Here is a 20,711-nt window from a genome sequence, read left to right as displayed (position 1 = left end):
TTATTTATATTTTCTCTAACTTACCCAAAAATTAAATAATAGTTTAAATCAGAGCAACTCATATTTGTTGATAATATGACACATTGAATAATAAAAAATAAAAAAAAAAGTTTAACTCTCAAAGAAAGCAAACTTATCTTCATGACACGAATCGATTAATAGTATCATTACATCATGATTGAGTGTATCGCATAATATATCTATCTAAAGCAATATACTCTCTCCATCAATAATATACTCCAAAACATGAATGATAATAAGGAACATAATCCCTCTATCAACAATTATCTAAAAGCAATATACACCTTTCGTCATTTAGTACAGATTATAAATGTGTAATCTTTAATTTTTTTTCTTATATGTCATATGAAAAACAAAGGTAAAGATATTTCAAAATTGGAAGCTTTAGACGACCGCATAACTCGCTTAGGAAGCGTTTGATTTGTCATTTTCAAGCTATTTTCAATTTTCAGCTTTGCAAAACACTGAAAACGTGTTTTCTCTTATATTTATGAAACTACATTTTTTTGAAAATAAGAATAAATTTATAACATAAAACTCAACACATATTTGACGTTTTGAGTGTTTTCAAGGAAATTTCTGAAAACACAACATTAAAAACTAGCATTTAAATAAAATATTAACAATTAAAAAAATTTTTAAATAAAAATATAAAATTTAAGAAATAAAAATTATAAAAATTCAAAAAATAAAAATAAAATTGATAAATTCTGAGAAAATAAATTTTAAAAAAAATAGTAAAATTCTAAAAAATTAAAATTAAAATTCTGAAAAAAAATAAAATTCTAAAAAAATCTATAAAATAAAAATATTATAAGATTCGCTAACTTTAAAATGTATATAACACTTGATAACATATTAACATAAAATTATTCTATTTTTAGTAGATAACCAAATTTAGTAAAATAAAATATCATAAAATAATTTTTCAAAATTTAAAATCAAGTGTGTTCTCTAGTTTTTAGTTTTGAGAAATAATATTTTCAAAATGAAAACCAAAAAACAGACACTCAAAACAAAAATGAAAATAAACTCAAACCTCAAAATTGAAAATTGAAAATCGAAACACAAATCGAATGGACCCTTAGTGTTCGAACCGACTCTGAACTTCTTCAATCTATAGTTGTACACGTGTGAATGTATCTTCTCCGTCTCCTTCCAAATAAACTTGTGAGAAGGTACTTTGGTTGTATTTATCTTTTTCCTTATATTTGATCATGTGAAATCCAATTTGAATACCATTCAAAATGGTAAGCCTCCCTCTCTAAATTCATGCATTCACACTTATCTATGTATCCCTTTCCATTTGAAAGGTAATATCATAAATAATGCTTAAACATATCACATCATATATCTATCTAAAACCAATGTAATAAATGTTATCTATGTGAAAGGAACTATATTGTCAATCAACGATCAAATGACCAAAATTGTCCGCGTGAAAACGGGCCGAGCCTCATTTTGGGGAGTCGGCTCGAGCCCAGGCCGGCTTATTTAAATTTAAAAAAAAAAATTAATCTGCAAGCTGCCTTAAAATGGCAATTAAGAAAGAAAAAAAAACTCGGCTAGGGCAAAAAAAGCTCGACGTAAAAAATCTTGAGCTGGCTCGGTTCGTTAACATCCCTAACTCCATCTGTGTCCTATAATTCTACTCTAAGGTCCACGAATTAATCATGGTCTAAAACTAGTTCGACACCCATTTAGATGTCAAAATCGAGGCCATTGATTTGAATAAGTGTTGTTAAAATCAATGATAAAATTTTATGTTATGTCAAAGAGTGTAAAAAAAAAGCTGTCAATCATGATGTAAGTGGAGCAAAATTAAAAGTCCATAGTCGAGGTTCATAATTTTATTTTTTTTAAATTGAAAAATACAATAATATCTATCAAAGTTTGATAGATTAAAACATTTCAGCTGTACTAGACAAAGGCTTTGTATCTCTCCTCATCGAAACCAACATTTTTTTTTTAGTAAATATATATATCATTGCATTAATGTCCAAAATTTTAAATCTTGGAGATAACTGTTTTAAACATTTTCAGCAGTTGCAATTAAAGCTCGCCCGCCCCTTCGTCTGACAAGCGATTCCACTTCGATTTCAACCATTAGGATGGTGGTTGCCTGTTTTTGTGCTATTCTCTGTACAGCAGTTTTGAGGCGTGCTATGGCCTTTTTCATGGCAGTGAACTGAGGGTGGTCGCCCTCGGCACGTTTGTTCCTACCGCTTCTTGGGACACTCGTTTCGTTGGTATTGGTGCAGGAATGATTTCTGGAAGCTTACCAATGGTTCATGATTTTGTTGGGATGGGATGATATGTAATTTTCAATAAAAGTTTTTGGTGAGATGTGGGCTATTTTTCAAGAGGCCTATGCCAAGTGACTGAGCACTGCCTTTGGAGGGGAATATCGGTCCCTATTTATGGGATGGAAGTTCAAGCCACTTGAAAATTGATATCATTTCAACTACGGTATCAACCTAAAAACGTGGGCCACCGCTTACAATTCTGGCTTTTGATTGGTTGAAATGCTTGGCCATGCAGGTTAGCATGACACCTATGTTGTAGAGACGTCAAATAATGATGACTTGCGACTGGATAATCATTGTTTGTTCGTAATTGATTAAACATTAGGTGCTGATGTTATGACGGGCACATGTCATTCTGGGATTGGATGGTGGCGAGGTGGGGACAGTGTGACAGTGGATTTAAATCATGTTGTCTTTGTAAATTACAGCGACTAGGGTTGGCAACAATTAGGTTCGGGGTCGGTTCAGTCAAAATCATCACTGAACCACAAATTTGTTGGTCATACCATAATCGCATCATAACCACGTAAGTTGGTTCGGTTCGGCTCGACTCAATTCAACTTGAATCAGACGATTAACAACCATGAAAATAAATTATTTTTATACGTCTAGCCATCAAATTGGAAAAAAACAATTTATGAAAAACAAAGTCAATGAAAACAAAAACGCAATACTAAATCAATTTAGTAAACAATATCCCAAATGAAAATACAAACAATGTCATAATTCTCAAATGCAAAATTCGAATTTGACAAATAATTTCCATATATGTCTAATATTTGTGTAGTAGGATGTACGGTTACTGGGTTAGGTTAGTTGGACTCAGTGGGTATCGTAATGGGTCATAATTTTGGGCTGGGCAAAATCATAGAAAGAATAATAGAAAGCCTAATTGCTCAATTAATTTTTATTTTTTTTTAACCAGTAATCGATTCGGGACAGGGCGACGGTATAAATATCATACCGTCCCACTCCAATCCGGAGCATTAAAATCAAATATCATATCCACCACATTACGCAATCGATTTGATTTTTTCACCCCATTTGGTTCGGTTAACAATGATTTTCGATTTTGACAATTCGAATTGACATCCCTAACTACGGCCATTTGTCCAACTTGATTTTATCTTTGCAACATTTGATCTTAAGATTAATACAAAAACAATATTCTAAAATATTTATTTAATAAGGTAGGAGGTTGGACCCCAACACAAGTCTCAACTACAAATTTGTTAATCAATGGTCAAATGGCAAATAATAACACGAATCAATATTAACATGAGTCAATGTGAAAACGAGTTTTAACCACCACTTTGCTAATAAAAAATGAGCATGTCAAATTTACATAAGAAAGCATATAAACAAAAGTAGATGTTGTTTTTAACATTTCAATATTCAATTTGAACATTCCATCACAAGCATATTCCTTATCCCCTAATAAATCATTTTTGGCAATCACATATTGATCAGATTCCATGGCCCGTCTAAAGTCAGCCTTTTTAAGAAGAAAACTTGACATCAAATTATTCCTCATTGACAGTGCATGTAAAACATCTTCAAAGTTAGCATACGTCTAGATGTAAATTTCAATTCAACATCACCACTCTCAACAATCTTGGTTTTGCTAGAATCACCAAGCGCGATGGTTTTCTCTTCCCCAAGGGGAGTATAATTCTTGAATCAATCTTTATCATAGTAGACATGCTTACTGGCACTAGAATTTGCCTACCACCTTTCAACATACTGTACTATTTTAATGTTTGTTATCATTGCCACAAATGGCTCTTCAGCTACATTGGCCTGAGGAAAAGGTTGTAGTTTTCAAAGTTTGTAATTTTGAGCAATATGCCCACTTTTGCCATGGATAAAACATGCATTATCAGATTGATTTTGAGAAGGAAGGTCTTGGTTTTTATTTTTTTGATTCGGGTTTCCGTGATTGTGATGTTTATGATAAATTTTCATATTTTTCTTTCTTGGCTTAAAAACAACTATTTCCAGGAATCTAATTATTGGGCAAGTGATTATTTGAAGCAATTAAATTTATCTTCGTGCCAGAATGTCCATTGCTTTCTTGTGTCATCAATGCATCTTGGCATCTAACTTCGTCATCTATGTGGATGCGAGTTATCAAGGTCTCTAGGAACGTCCCTTTCTACTTATGGCTAATTGACTTTTAGAACTCTCTCCACAATGGTGGTAGTTTGTCAATGATTGCAGCCACAATAAGGTTGTCCCAGATTTTGAAGTCTTCAGATCTCACCTCTACAAGAATCATTTGAAAATCTTGTGTTTGTTCAGCCACAGATTTTTCATCCACCATTTGATAGTGTAAGAAGCAACTACCAGCGTATTTCTTTAAACTAGCTTCCTCGGTATCCTATTTATTTTATTAAGTTTTCCACATGTTCTTTGCAAAGGAGTAAGTAGTATTGTAATAATCATATAAATTATCTGTTTGGCAATTTGAAATATAATACCAACAATTATACTCATCTATATTAGATTTTTTTTATTATTATTATTATGTTCTCTTTATGAGCTTGAAGTTCCTCTTCATTTATATTGTCTGTTTGGATTCTTCTCAGTGAGAATGTAGGGGAATTTGAGAAGACTAAGGTAAAATAGGACTTTACACTTCCATTGCTTAAAATGGGCTCATTTAAAATGGAAGGGCTTTTTGAGATCTTCGACGCTGTAAACGGGCTTCTCATGTGCTAACTCCATTTGTTTAAATCTCCTTAAAATTGTTGGTGTAACTTCAATAATAGAAAATGGAGCTACAAAATAAATAGTAAAATAGCGAAATCAGATGGACTAAGGTGCGGATATCTCGATCTCTTAAAGAGATTCAAACCCTCTACAGTTGGCAAAGCCTAAAACACGGTGCAACAAAACTTTTTTATGACTTGTCCCTTCTAGGATGCATTAATTGCTCGACGATTCGTCTTATAACTCAAACAAACTCTACACAAATAGTTGACCCTAAGGCTCCACTAAAAGTGTACCCTTCATTAATGAATAATCTTTCAAAGAAAATGAGTAAGAACGTAAGGAGAAAAGCTAAAAGAATTGTGATTGTTGTAGTGTTGATAAACTACCAAGGAATGGTCCTATTTATAGGCAAAAATAGGCCACCCAAAATAAAGAGGTGTCTTAAACACATGAACATTTTTACCTTTCATTTCCCAAACATCCAACCTCTTTACTTTCATAACTTCCAAAACCTACAAACCTATTAAAGAAAATACACTGAATTGATTAAATATATTAAAATGCACCAACACCTTACATGTAGTAGGTTTAAAAAGAAAGTCAGCACGTCCTTTGCTCTATTTCTTACTTTATTGTCACGAATAGCAAGGCGATAAAGCTCCTAATTGCTTTAAATCCGACTATGTTTGCATTGATCTTTTTTGTTCATTTTTTCGTCTTTAAATCCACCTCCCTATACTTCGAAATGTGTTTCATAATCAGTTGCTTAAGACCTAGAAGAATAAACACCAATTGGAACTAGTCTTTTATCTTTCAATTACTGCTCGAGGAAAAGAAGTTTTATTGGGGTCGGTGGTATCTTTTAGTTGATCGCATGTAACTCAACGGACAAGGTCACAAGCTGCAGCATGAGCGTCAGCCCCTCTTTCTATTAATGGCTAAAGTGAGGGAAAGACATTTGTGGCCAAGGAAAAATTAAGGAGTCATAAAATGTTTGGGTATGACAATTAGTGAAAACTTGTACAGTGCACTTCTTCTCCACCAATAGAAGTTTAAGAATACTCGAAAGTCACTAGCTACCCGAGAAAATGCAAAACCATTCTATTTATTAGCTTGAAAGCAACATTTTGTCCGTGTCATATCAATAACATTTTTTGAAGGTTGGATTGAAACAAGGGTTTTTGCTTGTTAGGGTTAGATTTTATTATTTGCTGGTCAAGGAGTAAAATTTGGTAAATCATAGGAGATTTTCTGATGTTTAATCCCTATTTGACATCTAAAACGAGTTCGTAGGGAAAATGAGCTATGGAATAGTGATTTTTTGGAGAATCTATAGTTAAAAGTAAGATAAATTTTGGATTTACGTGCAGAATGTTAATTTCATTGTAAAAATGTGGGGTTAAAAATGAGTTTGAGAGAAAGGAATTTTGTTTTAATGATTATCAAACATATGCTTAATATATGTATCCAAAAATTTCAAACAAAATCGTATCAGACAACTAGACTTTTGTACTAAGCCTAAATGAGCATAGAGCAAAAGAGGGCAAAGTAGCCTCCTCTGAAACTGAATTACGGATTATGTTGAAAGAATTAAATAGTTAAAATGAGCACTGTGAAATCAAGATTGTATGTGGAATATGTGTTTTCTCACTTCAATATCATCAAGATCGTCAGCCACTTAAAACTACGTTATTAGACATATAAAAAAAATGTAAAATTTAATAATGGAAACGTGAGAATGACTTAATCGAACCAATTTTGTAATTTCAATAAACATTTATGCCTAAAAAAAGTATCATAACTAATTTTACACATTTTGGAAGTTCATTGTCTTTTTAAAATAAAAACTATAAACACCAAGGAAATGGGAAAATGACACGAAAATCAGACATTGTTTCATTAGGCTCCTATTTCATATGAAGGAAAAAGACTAAACCTACGAAGTTAATTAAATATGATTAAATGGAACTCGAAACTTATCACATTTTAATTCAACATATCGCATTATTTAGAAGAGAAGTTTTATCCATTGAAACTAGAGAGCATTATTCGTTAATAAAACCATACGAGATTAAAAAGGGGTAGCTTTCCGTGACCTACAATTCGAATCTCACTGAAATTTGTGAAAAGACGTTAAGTCCTTGAAATCAATTGTAATAATCGTCGTTCAAATTTAGAAAAGTCTTTCTCGCTACTTCAGAAAAAGTGAAGCTTAAACACAATGTTCTAAACTAACTATATTTATCGATCCGACCATTTTCTTCTTTTTCTAAATATACTAGTTTTCCACCCGTGCAATGCACGGGCTATGTCCTTTTTTAGGTAAGATTACCGTGTCAAAATATCTATTTATTTCTCTCAATAAATCTACAAATTTGATTACTTGTTGCGTAAAGGAATGAAGAAAAGAAGTGTATATATATATATAAAATAGATGTTGCGTAAAGAAATGGAGAAAGTAGGAAAAGTAGTATAACAATTTCTAACTCATATAAATTATAAAGTGATAATAATTTTATTAGGAATTTTTACGTCCAAAAAGAAAAATAATTGACATCATACACATCAAATTTTTTTAAAGAAAATGATGTAAATTATATTGAAAAAATTATCGCGACAAAATAATAAGCATTGATAAAATAATTGATTTTTTTAAAGAGAAAAGACGATTTATACGCATTTTTTAACACACACGTTTGATGTACGTTTAATTATTTTCGATATTCATTTAAATCATTCGATGTATCCATAATATAGTTTTCAAAATGAGTTTCAAGATAACGTAGAAAATTTGTGGTAGATTTTTATTGAAAAAAAAAACTAAATAAATCATCCAGTGAAAAAAATTGACACAAAAAAATATTAATCACCCAATGAAAAAAAAAATTGACACGTAACATCATTTAAAAATATATATGAATTGTTGCACATGCTTTGTGACACGAAGCAAAACTGCTCCATGTCACAGAGCAACTCCATGCATTACGGAGCAAATGCTCCGTGTGCCAGGAGCAATTTTGCTCTATATGTGCATCACAGAGCAAATGTTCCGTGATGCATGGAGGTACCGCAATAATTTTTGTTCGTTTGATATATTTTTTTTATATGAATCTATTTCGTAATAAGCTTTTAAATTATTTTTTAACATCAAAAGAGACATCATTTAAAAAATTAAGAATTCGTTAACAAGTTAACTTTAAAAATTTATTGATTATTGTACAGTAATCGAATGTATAAATCTTATATATTCTCTCTAAGCTCGTTTTGAGAGCTATATTATAGACATATCGAATGATTTAAATGAATATCGATAATAGTTAAACGTACATCAAACGTATGTATTAAAAAATACGTATAACTCGTCCCTTTTCTTAAAAAATCAATTATTTTATTAATGTTTATTATTTTTTCGTGACAATTTTTGCAATATAATGTATATCATTTTATTTAAAAAAAATATTATGTGGTATGATATGATCTATTTTTTTTTTTTTACTAAAAAATTCAAATCAGACAAAACAGCAACATCACACACACATAGGAAGACCATTAATAGTGATTTCAAAAGTGAAGTGAAATATTATGAGATATTTAAGTGTAAAATAGGAAAACACAAAATACGTCTTGAATAAATAGTTTTCGCCACATTCACTCTTTTATCGTAGTATATGTCGACGACTGTACGGTAGTCGAATGCATAAATCTTCTATATTCTCTCGAAACTCATTTCGAGAACTATATCATAGATATATCAAATTATCTAAATGAATATCAAAAATAATTAAATATGCATCAAACGCGTGTGTTAAAAAATGCGTACAACTCGTCTTTTGTCTTAACAAAATCAATTATTTTATTAATATTTGTTATTTTTTCACGACAATTTTCTCAATTGGTATGACGTCAACTTTTTTTTTTTTAATGTAAAAATTCAAATTAGACAAAACAATAGCACCACAATGTTGAATATTTTCAATACTCAGTCAAAATGATGTGGATTAATTTAGTCGACGATATTGAATATTTTAGGTGTACATAAATTTTGGAGGATTAAATTCAAATATATCAAAATTGGGTGATTAAATAAAAATCTCAACCTCATTTAAGTGACAAAATATTATACTGTGGCTCAGCTTGTGTTTGGCTCCATTAATTTTTTTTTCATTTTTCTCTCTTTTATTTTCAACCGCAGAATTTTATATAAAATAATATTACATGTAAATAAAAAAACTTTTCATTAAATCGATTGGATATAGAACAATAAAAAAATATTCGATTAATTGCATGATTTAATTATATTGTATATAGTTATCATCAAATACATCCTTTATATGTAAAACAACTACTCTGACTAAAATAATGTTTGATATATAAATTATGTGTTCCAGTAATTTGGATTTTTAATTCATGCATCAAGGGAACATTTATCTTATCCCCAGAAAATACATTTCAATTATAGCAACACAAAATTGAGATCAGCTAATTTTTCATCTTGATTATTTTAACATCTGAAAAAAAAATTATATATGAAAGAAATTCGATCATTTTTAGGAATTTCTTTTCTTATTGTTACTTTTTCCTCTTGATCAATTAATTTTTTAAATATCTAATAAATTTTTTGACATTATTTAGAAAATTTCCTAATAAACTTTTAATTTTTTTTAATGTCAAAAGAGACATCATTTAAAAAATTTAGAATTTCGATAACAAACTAATTTTAAAAATTCATCGACGATTGTACAGTAGTCGAATGCATAAATCCTCTATTTTCTGTCAAAGCACATTTCGAGAACTATATCATAGATACGTCAAATGATCTAAATGAATATCGAAAATAGTTAAACGTACATCAGACGTGTGTGTTAAAAAATACATATAAATCGTCTTTTTTCCTAAAAAAATCAATTATTTTATTAATATTTATTATTTTTTCGCAACAAAACTCTCAATATAATTTACATCAATTTTTAAAAAAAATGTGGTATGACGTCAACTATTTTTTTTTTTATGAGGTAAAAATTTAAATCAGGCAAAACAATAGCATCACACATGCGTAGGAAGATCATTAGTAGTGATTTCAGGTGTGAAGTGGGATATTATGGGGTATTGAAGGGTAAAATAAGGAAACATAAAATACGTCCTAAATGAATAGTGCTCGCCACATTATCGCCCCGTGCGATTGTAATATTTTTAAAGTAATATTAACGTATCAAATATTAATGGATTCATTAAATTTTCATCTAAATCTTATAGAAATTGACATTCATTAGTGAAATTTAATAAGGATAATATTCTAGTAAGATTCAACTAAAAAGTGTTGGCTAACCAATTTTTTTTCCAAGGAAGAAATTAATGGGGATGATACTAATCTTTCTAAGTTTACAAACGTTTGACAATTCATAATTTGCTATGTACCAAAATATTAATATGTAACCATTGAACAAGGAAGAAAGTTTATTGTGAAAAAAAATAGTAAAAATATTACCCGATAAATCATAATGCTAAGGAAATGCAATGTAATAGGTGAAGATCATTTTAACCACTCTCAACAAAATGACTTAGACATAACATTAAAATCACATAATAAATCATTCATAAATGATGAAAATTAGCTAAATAAGAAGCTGAAATGGTATTCATCCAAAGTTTTAGTGAGTAACATTTATCGTGGTCTTCGTGTTGTGCAGTTTTCTTCCAATTCAAACCGAATGACCTTCCAAAAAAAAATTCCACAAAATAACTCGTTCAATGTGAACATGAGCGGACAGAAATGAACATTAAAAAGCATATTCGCTGTTATAAGCTAAAAAAATAAAAATTAAAAAAAAACAAGAAAGAAAGAATTTGAAGTTGCATGAGAAAATGGAAATGATGGCTTGAAAAGTGATGGTAATGAAAAAAAAAAAATTGCCAAATGATCTCTTCGCGCAGGGCGGAGAGATGCCCAACATCTCTCCGTGCTGCATGGAGAGATAGATTCTTTACCAAAAGAAATGGATTTTATGACTATTAGTGGGTCCCTTTGTGAGAGGAAAGTCAATAATATCATTAGTGTCTCCCTTTGTGAGATAGGGAAGTCAATAATTTCGACTGGCAAATTTGCAACGGTCCAGAATAGGCTTAAAATATGGGAAAAAAGCAGAAACAGAGAAGACCATTAGACCACTTCTTAGAAGTGAAATGGGATATTGGAGGGTAAAATAAGAAAACTCAAAATACGTCATGAATGAATAGTAATTCGCATATTGCCTCTTTTATGGTAAGTAGGATTAACATTGGCTGTAAATCAATTACTTCAACTAACTGAAAATGAAAATTTATATAACATGGGATGAAGCTGCAAGAATGATGATGGGAAGAATTCACAGAAATCGTCGGGTGACTCTGGCCGTCTCCAAAGTCTACATTGTCAACAAACATACAAAACAAGTTGCATTAATGGGAAGATGTTACTCATGGGGACGAGGGAGCCAAAGAGAGCCAAGTGCCCGAAGCCGAGAGAAGCAATCGTTGATGGCAAGTAGAGCACGAGTTGATTGCCAAGTTGTCAATATACTATGCATTCATTGCAAAGTTCATTGCCGCAAATTGTCAGCCTGCAATACACGTAAAGCCTCGCCATTATTAATCAAATAATACACAGATAGAAATTATACTTCAACACAATTTCTCACATTTACATGTTAATATGACCCACGAACCCCAGATGATCTCTATTATACTCTACACAGTCTTGTCCTAGCTGTTCAGTTACCTTCTTCTTGGGTTGTGCAAAAATAAAATGCACTAGGAGACGGGTGCTGGCTAGGGGATAGGATTGACAACAGAAAAGAAAAGGTACAATGAGCAAAAACATATTGCCTTCTAATTTTCATCATTAATTCATTCTCATGGTAGAAGCAAAGATGATTCAGTTTTCTGTAGACAAGGCCGTGCATATGCATGGCTAAAAAAATAGAAACTACCCAATTATATTACCTTCCAATTTTCATCATTAAATCATTCATATGGTAAGAGCAAAAACGCTTAAGTTTTCTGCAGACAAGGCGGTGCATGCGCATGGTTAAGCAAAAACTTCCCGATATTACTTTCCATTCACATTTCAACCCAAAAATGGTCCAAATTTTGAATTATAACTAATTATATAACAGCAACAAAACCACGCGGCCGAACGTTATTATGCGGAGGACACCCATGTATCTTGTAGCGTTTGTCAATAGTACGACCATCTTTCCCCAAGTGGTTGCGGTGAATCTTTGAATGATTTTTCTGTCCTCCTCCATCGATTAGATGTTTGTCCAATTCCTAGGTTGCCATGAGTTGAGAAATTAGAATTTGTTTTTTTAGCTATTGTAACCTTGGGACACCGTTAATGCAAATCCCAATTTGTTCTTTGCCTTTAAGATCGTGCACATTGATCTATACCAAGTAATATAGTTTTCTATTGAAAATAGATGTCACACAAGAACAATACTGACTGATGATCTTTGCCATTATGAATGTGGGTTTGTGAAGGGATCAGAAATAGGAACAACCACATTTTGGTCTGATGATTTAACAGTGGTTTGAGCCATCAAATGAAAGGGATAAAATAAAGCCTAAGCTAAAAAATATTATTTTTGGTACATTAAATGTATTTATAATCAAAGACTTACATATATCAGAAAGAAAAACAAAGCAATACAAAGGGAGAGAAACAGTAATCACAACATATTATAAAGCATAATACGAGGATCCTTTGGGGAATAACAGGAAGGAGTCTGGAATCGAGTCTTGCAGCCATTCTGATACCTTTCCACGATCAATTTAACATTGACCAATTTCACAAAACATTGCGATGTTCACAATCAGATATTTTTAAATCGAGTAGTTGTTCATTCTCCTGCTCGTGTGCATCATCCAGCCTATTTGGAGTTATGGGATGAGCAGGACCTGGAAGGACCGTGATCTCCTTCTGAAAACACTGAAATATGGAGGGTTATTGGGCATCTTATTAGATAAAGACAGTTTTCTCCTTGTTTAAACACTAATATATTGAAATTGAAGGTTATCGGGCTTCTGATCTGAGAAGGATCGCTATTACAGCAGAAGAACTGGAGGAATATCAGAGAAGAAGAGGAGTGAAATCTTATTCAAAAGAAAATGAGTTACATCAGCCGTATATATAGAGTTTGTGTGAACTAATTAGACAGCACATTGACAACTGTACAATAGCCTAACTGATTTACAAACTAATTTTGAAACTAAATAGCTAACTAATATTCTGATACTCCTCCCTCAAGATGGACTAAGGAGATTGATAATAGCCATCTTGGAGAGTAGAGGAAAGAAAAGAGAAGCTGGCAAAGCTTTAGTAAACAGATCCACCAACTGGTGTTGAGATCGACCGGCAATAATTTGATGAAAACATCAGCCTTTTTATCACGAACAAAATGACATCAATCTCGATGTGTTTTGTTTGTTCATGGAAAATAGGATTATTAGCAATGTGGATTGCAGCCTGGTTATCACAAAAAATTAAGGCTGGCGGCGATGAAGAGATCTGCAAATCAAGAAGCAGCTGATGTATCCACATTAACTCACTAGCAGTAGCTGCTAGCGCTCAATATTCTGCCTATGCAGATGCTCTGGAGACCGTTTGCTGCTTCTTAACCTCCCAAGAAATGAGAGTCACCAAGGAAAACACAAAAGCCAGTGATAGATTTCCTTGAGTCAATGCATGAACCCCAATCCGCATCAGCAAAAGCATGTAGCTGAAAAGAGCAAACCTTGACTTGGAGCTGACTTGAGAAACTGTAAGAGGTGGTGAGTTGCATCAAGATGTGGTTGACGAGGTTTGGAAAAAAATTGACTAAGTTTGTGGACTACAAAAGTGATGTCTGGACAAGAAATAGTTTAGTAGAGTAAACGGCCAACAAGTCTCCGATATGATGAAGCATCTTCGTCAGACAGCAAATCACCATCAAGTGAATTCAGACGAATCTTAGGATCCATAGGCAAAGGAGATGGTTTGCAGGCCAGGAACCCAGCATCTTCCTACAACTGCAAGGCATAATTTCTCTGAGATAAACATATCCCTTTGTGAGACCTTGCTATTTCCAACCCAAGAAAATACTTCAACTTCCCCAAGTCCTTAAGCTTGAACTTGCAGTGCAAAAATGATTTTAAGGATTCAATAACATTGTTATCCAAGCCAGTGATAATGACGTCATCTACATAGACCAACAAAGCAACAAATAAAGAACTAGAACCCTTTGTAAATAGGGAGTAATCACATTTAGATTGGCTAAAACCATGTGTGATGAGGGCTTGGGAAAACTTTGAGAAGCATTGTCTAGAAGCCTGCTGAGGACCATAAATGGACTTATGAAGCTTACAAACCGGTTTACCCTCCTTGACAACATCACCAAGTATATTTGAGTACCCCAAAGGTAGATCCACATAAATCTCCTCAAAAAGATCCCCATTCAAAAAGGCATTATTTACATCTAATTGAACTAGATGCCATTTATTAATGGCCGCAACAGCAAGTAACATCTTCACAGTAACCAATTTAGCAACGGGGGAAAAAGTGTCGATAAAATCCAATCCTTCTTGTTGGGTATAGCCCTTAGCCACCAACCGTGTTTTGTACCTTTCTATGCTCCCATCAGGTTAATATTTGATTTTATAAACTCACCTGCAACCAATGGAATGCTTCCCTTTAGGTAAACTTGTCATTGACCAAGTATTGTTCTGTTCCATGGCTGCTAACTCAGATGTCATAGCTTCTTCTTTCCAATGATCAAACTTTACAGCTTGATGATAAAACTGTGGCTCAAAGTTAGCTGACACATTAAGGACGAAATTTGATGTAGAACGAATAACAAAGAAAGAAGAAGGAGAAGGGAGGAGAAGAGAAGGGGAAACCGAGAGGGGAACACAGAGAGAGGGAAGAAGAGAGGAAAAACGGGGCTACAGCCACTTTATTATTCAATCAATTCATCAACTGCAAAATAACAATATAAAATAGGTTTAAATACTAGAAATACTGCAAACCTAGGGCCAAGCCCAATACACAAGTCCATAAAAATGAAATAACCTAAGTCCAACTAAGAAATAAAAGTCCAACTAAAATAATTAAAACTGGGATGTCCTCATCAATTCTCCCGGGGTGGGAGAGAAAACTCGACCCTGTCGAGTGGCTAAATCACCATAGGCATCCGTCAATCTCCCAACCATAGAATGAGTGGCTGGGCAAGCTTCTTCCGGCGTCTGTAGAAATGCGTCAGTGGCGGTCTGAACCTGGTGTCCTCACCAACTCCTCTTGGGTGGACAGGAGGCGATCTGGGCCAATGAAGATTCTGCTGACTCCGATAAAACTCTAACAAATCTAGATCCAATTGCTGTAGTGTCTCCCTGGAGATCCATGCACAGTCACAATCTGGTCTACCAACCCAACGAACAAGGAAGCACTGAACCTCTCCATCATCAGTGAACACAGTTTCTTCATCTAAAATAGCATCAATTTTTTCTTTGTGTACTATGAGAGGTGATAGTGGGTTAGAAGGGGCCAAAGAAGCAGGGTTAAGGTCCACAAAAGGAGATGACAGAGGATCATCTGAGGGAATGAAATGGCCTTTATAAGCTACAAGGACCTCAACATTGAAAGTAGAGTGGTAACCAAGGTGTGGTGGAATGTCAACAATATATGTATTTGGACCAACCTGCTTTAAAATTTTAAAAGGACCAGCACTACGAGCTTGCAATTTAGAGGCGGGTCCATGTAGATGCGGCTCTGGCCTAATGCGAACCATAACTTAATCCCCAATGTTAAACTCAATATGTCGTTTGTGTAAATTAGTTTGGAGTTTATATTTTTCATTACTAGCTTCAAGTTGTTTATTGATCTCAATATGCAAGTCACGAAAATGTTGTGCAAATGCTTCGGCTGATACTGACACTCTAACCTGTGGGGACATAGGGATGAAATCTAACGGTTTCCTAGGCCTGTACCTATGAACGGCTTCAAATGGACTCATGCCTAATGAACGATTTATGGAGCTATTATACGCAATTTGAGCTACAGGAAGGATCAAATCCCAATTTCGAAGGTTTTCCTGGACCAGACAACGTAATAGTTACCAAGACTTCGATTAACTACTTCAGTTTGACCGTCAGTCTGAGGGTGGTAGGCCGTAGAAAATTTCAATTTGGTACCCATCTTATGCCACAAAGTTCTTCAAAAATGGCTAGTGAAACGAACGTCCCTATCAGACACGATGGTCTTGGGAAGCCCATACAATTTGACAATTTCATTAAAGAATAACAGGGCAACCTTGGACGCATCCGACGTCTTGTTACAGGGGATAAAATGAGCCATCTTTGAGAAGCGATCGACAACCACAAAAATAGAATCATGCTTCTTTGGGGTGCGTGGAAGTCCTAACACAAAATCTATACTAACATCTTGACAAGGACAATTAGGGACAGGAAGAGGGGTATATAGACCCGTGTTCTGCTTTTTCTGCTTACTCAATTGACAAGTGTTACAAGTACTAACAATCTTAGCCACGTCTTTCTTTAAGCTAGGCCAATAGAATTGACATTCAACTTCCTCTATGGTCTTATCACGTCCAAAATGACCGGCTAACCCTCCCGCATGAATTTCCCACACGATGAAATTTCGCACTGAAGTTCGAGGGATGAACAATTTATTGGCTCTAAAGAGATAATCCTCCTCAAGTCGGAAGCCATTTGTGGCGCCTGATTGTCCCCTTTGTAAATCAAGAAAGATGTCTTTAAAATCGGGACACGCCTCGTAATCTTCCTTAAGTCTTTCAAAACCGATGACCTTGACACTCATGATCGACAAAAGAGAGACACGACAACTTAACACATCAGCTGCTTGGTTCTCTACGCCCTTCTTATGTTCTAAAACAAATGAATAGGCCTACAAATATTCGACCCAACGACCATGCCTAGAACTTAATCTTTTCTGGGAGTTGAGGTAACGGAGAGCCTCGTGATCCGAATAAAGGACAAATTCCTGGGGGTAACAAATAGTGGTGCCAATAGCGCAAAGCCTGGACCACTACATACAGTTCCTTATCATAAGTTGAGTACCGCTGTTTGGCCTCATTTAACTTCTCACTGAAATAGGCAACAGGGTGACGATCTTCACTTAAGACTCCGCCTATACCTACACCGGAGGCGTCACATTCGACTTCAAAGACTTTGGAAAAATTGGGAAGACACATGATAGGGGCCTCCGTCATTCGCTTCTTGACTAACTTAAAGGCCTTAGCCGCCTCTTGTGTCCAATAAAACTCCCCTTTCTTCATGCACTCCGTAATAGGCACCATAATAGTGCTAAACCCCTTAATAAAGCGACGGTAAAATGTAGCTAAGCCGTGAAAGCTCCTGACGTCATGAATAACTTTAGGCTCAGGCCAGTCAATAATCGCCTGAACCTTAGCAGGGTCAGGGGATACCCCTGTCGAAGAGACAATGAACCCTAGAAAAATGACTGTGTCGGTGAAGAAAGAGCACTTCTTGACATTAGCATATAGATTAGTTGCACGAAGGGTAGAGCAAACTTGTGTGAGGTGGTCAAGGTGTTGCTCCTTAGTCTTACTATAGATGAGGATATCATCAAAGTAGACAACAAGAAACTTTCCCATGAAAGGTCGGAGAATTTGTGTCATTACTCAGCCCAAAAGGCATGACTAGCCATTCATAAAGAACATCTTTCGTCTTAAACGCGATCTTTCACTCATCACCTGGGCGAATTCAAATCTGATGGTATCCACTCTTCAGATCAATTTTCGAAAAGATTGTGGCACCAACCATCATATCTAACATATCATCAAGTCTAGGAGTGGGAAAACGATACTTCACCGTGATCCTATTGATCGTGCGACTATCCACACACATCCTCCAAGAACCATCCTTTTTGGGCGTCAATAGGGCGGGGATAGCACACGGGCTTAAACTCTCACGAATGACTCCTCTGTGAAGGAGGTCATCCACTTGCCTTTGAAGTTCAGCGTGCTCGATAGGATTCACCCTATAATGAGGCAAATTTGGGAGGGATGCCTCTGGGATGAAATCTATGGCATGTTGAATATCCCTTAGTGGAGCTAGATGGTCAGGTAGGTCCTTCGAAAAGACGTCTCAAAACTCTTGGAGGACCGACAGGACTTCAACAGGGCTCTCTATTGTGGAGTGCGATGGAACCTCCATGACCACCAAAGCGAACACAACTGAGTCACCAACAGGTGTACGCTCAAACTCCTTAGGACTAATGATGTGTGATCCCTTTCGTTCCACACTTTTCTTCGTTTCCAGTGGGCCAGCAGGCTTTGGGGGCAGTGGGTTAAGGTGAATCTTCTTTCCATTAAACACGAAGGAGCAGGAATTAGATCGACCATAAATGGTTACATCTAGGTCAAATAACCAAGGTCGTCCCAAGATGATGTTCCCGACATCTATTGAAATAACGTCACACCATATATGGTCCTTATACTCGAGAAACTGGATAGGGACTAAACAACGCTCCTTGACAACTATGGAAGAGGGATCAACCCTAGAGACACTGTATGGCTGAGGGTGAGGAACAGACTTCAACCCTAGACGGGATACAGTAGCCATCGAAACCGCATTGATGCAGCTGCCGCTATCCACGATAACTTTACAGCCCTTATTATTAATCTTGATGTAAGTGTGAAAGATGGCATGACGACGCCAATCATTAGCATCCCTAGGCTGGGTAAGAGTACAACGGACGACACCGATTCTAGGCGTATGTGGGATAAGGGGACTAGCCTGGATACAACCCAAGAAGGTATCTTCACTATCCTCCAAGTCATCAAACTCTTCTAATTTAGGCTCATAAACCTGATCCTCTAGTGGCTCGTCAACTATACCTTCACGCTCTTCCAAAACTAGGGCTCGACTAGGACACTTAGAGGCAATGTGACCAAAACCCATACAGTTGAAACATTGTAAACGAGAGGACGTTCTTGAAACCTCAGAACCTCTACCTTTACTATCCGATGTAGGGGTAGTATTAGAAGGAGGAGGCCCTAGAATAGACTTAGGGGATGGAGTGGATGCAGAAGAGGTTGCAGTGCGGGAGTCACTACGACTTCTGTACGATGTCCTAGTCACTAACTCGTAATCCCGAACGAAAGAGTAGGCGTGGTCAAGAGTGATGACACCTCTAAGAACAAGCTCACGTCTAAGATCATCCGGTAGGCCTTACCTAAACCTACTCAAGGTCATGACTTCATCCTCAACGACCTGACATCTCATTCGAAACTCGTCAAACTGAGCAACATATTCGGTCACAGGTCGACTGCCTTGCATAAGTGAGTTCCATTGATCCAGCAAGTCGCCCCTGTAAGATTCAGGTAAATATTTTTCTTCAAGGCGACACTTCATTTCATCCCAGTTCCCAACAGGGGGAGCATGGCGCCTCTCTAGGAGGTCCTCAACACTTTCCCAAAACAGTTTATCTGTGCCAGTTAATTTCAAACTGGCAAATTGTACCCTTCGATCTTCAGGGACCCCATACCAGGTAAAGAAGCGATCCATATCTCTAACCCATTGATTGAATGCACTAGGATCTAGACAACCATCGAATGTAGGGGCATCTAACTTAATATTTCGAAAGAGGCGCTCCTCGTGGCGAGGGGGAGATAGTGTACCATGACAGTGATATTCCCACTCGCGTCCAAGAGCTTGATTTCCTTCCCTACGATCATGTCTAGCATGGTGTCGATCACCTTGTGGACGACGATGTGGCCTATTAATGGAAGCGTCAGAATTTTTAGCCTCAGTTGAGGATTGGGTTGGGTCAAGAGTGTTTACCCTAGCGGTTAGGGCTCTATTCTCCTCACGAGTAGCGGCTAACTCAATTTGGACAGCCGTTAATTGATTTTATAATTGTGCCAACTGTCGGGTAATAGCTTCAATGTGGGAAGGGTCCATGGCAATGGTACTAGAGCTAGAGGTAGTAACGCGACCACTACGCAATTGCATACACGGTAACACAAACTACGTGAAGTGCCTACTGAGATCAACAACTACTGAGTGCCAGCAGGGAAAATAGTAACTGAAATTTATCTATTATTATTATTATTATTTTATTTTATTGTAGAGATTAAGTATGGCCCGTTCGCAAGCTAATACTACTAATGCCAATAAAATAAAAGACAAAGGTACAAATACTAGGTCTAGTCACATCGGGTAAACGAGTGAACAATGGGGTCCGCTCGTGAATTTCAATCCAATAGATTTAAGGCTAAATTATCAAAATATTAGTAACACAAAGAGTTAATTGATGCAATTCTATAATACAGTAACAGTGTCACTAAAAATGAATAGGAGCAGAGACTCCCTAAGTTCAGTTGGCTTGAGTCATCCCAACGTCGAATGTCTCCACTTTCTGAATGGTTAAGCGTTGAGATGCCAAGACGGAAATTTCGTGTTCGTCGAGATACGGTACTGATCAGTCAACTAAAATGTACCTGTAAAATCGTGTCAGGAAATACCCAAAAATTCTCGATTTTTTTTTTACTCTTTTTTTTTTAATAATACAAAATCAGAACAATAAAATAATAAATGAGCCCATTTCACAAGTTTTGGGCCTAAATCACACTCAAAATCTCAATCAAGTTCAAGCCC

The 20,711-nt window shown here is 35.3% G+C and overlaps 2 protein-coding genes across 2 annotated transcripts; both read right to left on the bottom strand.

Annotated features, from left to right (window-relative positions):
- Positions 1-17,002: 17,002 nt before the first annotated feature.
- LOC111372016 (uncharacterized mitochondrial protein AtMg00860-like) lies at positions 17,003-17,728 on the bottom strand. The gene has a single exon (XM_022994154.1). The coding sequence runs from the start codon at positions 17,726-17,728 to the stop codon at positions 17,003-17,005; it is 726 nt and encodes a 241-aa protein (XP_022849922.1).
- An 85-nt stretch (positions 17,729-17,813) lies between these two features.
- On the bottom strand, positions 17,814-20,015 carry LOC111372015. The gene is made up of 4 exons (XM_022994153.1): positions 19,981-20,015; positions 19,288-19,830; positions 18,225-19,245; positions 17,814-18,182 (listed from the first exon to the last, which is right to left on the bottom strand). Exons 1-4 carry the CDS (start codon positions 20,013-20,015, stop codon positions 17,814-17,816), a joined length of 1,968 nt encoding a protein of 655 aa, XP_022849921.1.
- Positions 20,016-20,711: the final 696 nt, after the last annotated feature.

The sequence above is a fragment of the Olea europaea genome, chromosome 23 (genome assembly GCF_002742605.1).
Source record: "Olea europaea var. sylvestris chromosome 23, O_europaea_v1, whole genome shotgun sequence".
NCBI lineage: Eukaryota > Viridiplantae > Streptophyta > Magnoliopsida > Lamiales > Oleaceae > Olea > Olea europaea.
Note: the sequence above shows the minus strand (reverse complement) of the source record. Positions and strands in the feature narration are given on the sequence as shown.